Source organism: Austrofundulus limnaeus, unplaced genomic scaffold, assembly GCF_001266775.1.
Source record: "Austrofundulus limnaeus strain Quisiro unplaced genomic scaffold, Austrofundulus_limnaeus-1.0 Scaffold6, whole genome shotgun sequence".
NCBI lineage: Eukaryota > Metazoa > Chordata > Actinopteri > Cyprinodontiformes > Rivulidae > Austrofundulus > Austrofundulus limnaeus.
Window position 1 is genome coordinate 5,745,516 of NW_013952408.1, and position 996 is coordinate 5,746,511.

A 996-nucleotide genomic window follows, 5' to 3' on the forward strand; every position below is an offset into this window, starting at 1 on the left:
CTATACTTCTACTTAATGAATGTGAATACTTGACACCTCTGCATACGACAGGATAAACTTTCTGGAGCAATCGTTCTAATTCAGTAATTTTCATTTAAGATCTTTCGAAAACTACTGAAAGTGAACCTCCTTCCACAACGCTAGCAATCCCATTGCATCCAAGTAAGTAAAGAAAAAGAGGTGTGTGTGTGTGGGGGGGGGGGGGGTGTTTTTCTTTGAACACCTCCGGCTCAACATGTAGTCTTGTGCCATCGTTGTCAAATGCCTTTTTGCTGGTCTAAAATTCCCATCAAGTTGTATTTTTTTTTCACCTGGGTTTGTTTCTTTCAGTTTGTAATCTTGACTGTAGCTTTAATTGGAACTTCTGCACCTGGAGTCAAATGGTCACTGATGCATTTGACTGGGCAGTGAACAATGGGTCAACCCCTAACCAGATGACTGGACGTGCTGCTAATCACACTGGTATGGGTTGTTTAGTTGTCTTTTTTTATGGTGAAATTTCAGAAACTTGGATCTAAACTGTATCCCTCATCCTAGGAGGCAGTTATCTTTACGTCAAGGCCAATAGAGTAACTTATGGTGACAAAGCTCGTCTCATCAGCTCCCAGTGTTCTGAAATTGGCCCTCAGTGTCTGCAGTTCTGGTATCATATGCATGGCTCAGCAGACACAGTGGGTCTCAAAATTTACCTGGTCCAAAATAATTTGACTATCATCTGGCAAAAGAACAATAACCAAGGGAATATGTGGCGCTTGGCTCAAGTGGACTTCAGTACAACTCAAGCTTTTAAGGTGATCTATCCTTAAAATAAATGCACAAGTAATTTTCATGTTTTACATTTCAAATTTTTCAATTAACAGATCATCATTGAGGGCCAAAGAACTGCAAAAAATCTGACAAATGTAGCTGTAGATGAAGTTAAGCTTCATCATGGACACTGTTCAGGTAAGGTGTATGATGCACAAAGTACTTTTCTACTGCAGCTCTAAATAATAG

General features: G+C 39.9%; 1 protein-coding gene across 1 annotated transcript in view; it reads left to right on the forward strand.

Moving 5' to 3' along the window:
- Positions 1-945, forward strand: part of LOC106532648 (uncharacterized) — a gene marked incomplete at its 3' end in the record, with an annotated part of 7,490 nt that extends 6,545 nt beyond the window's left edge. The window contains 4 exon segments of the mRNA XM_014028773.1: positions 100-162; positions 331-462; positions 538-791; positions 861-945. Coding sequence (XP_013884227.1) covers positions 100-162; positions 331-462; positions 538-791; positions 861-945 — 534 coding nt within the window.
- Positions 946-996: the final 51 nt, after the last annotated feature.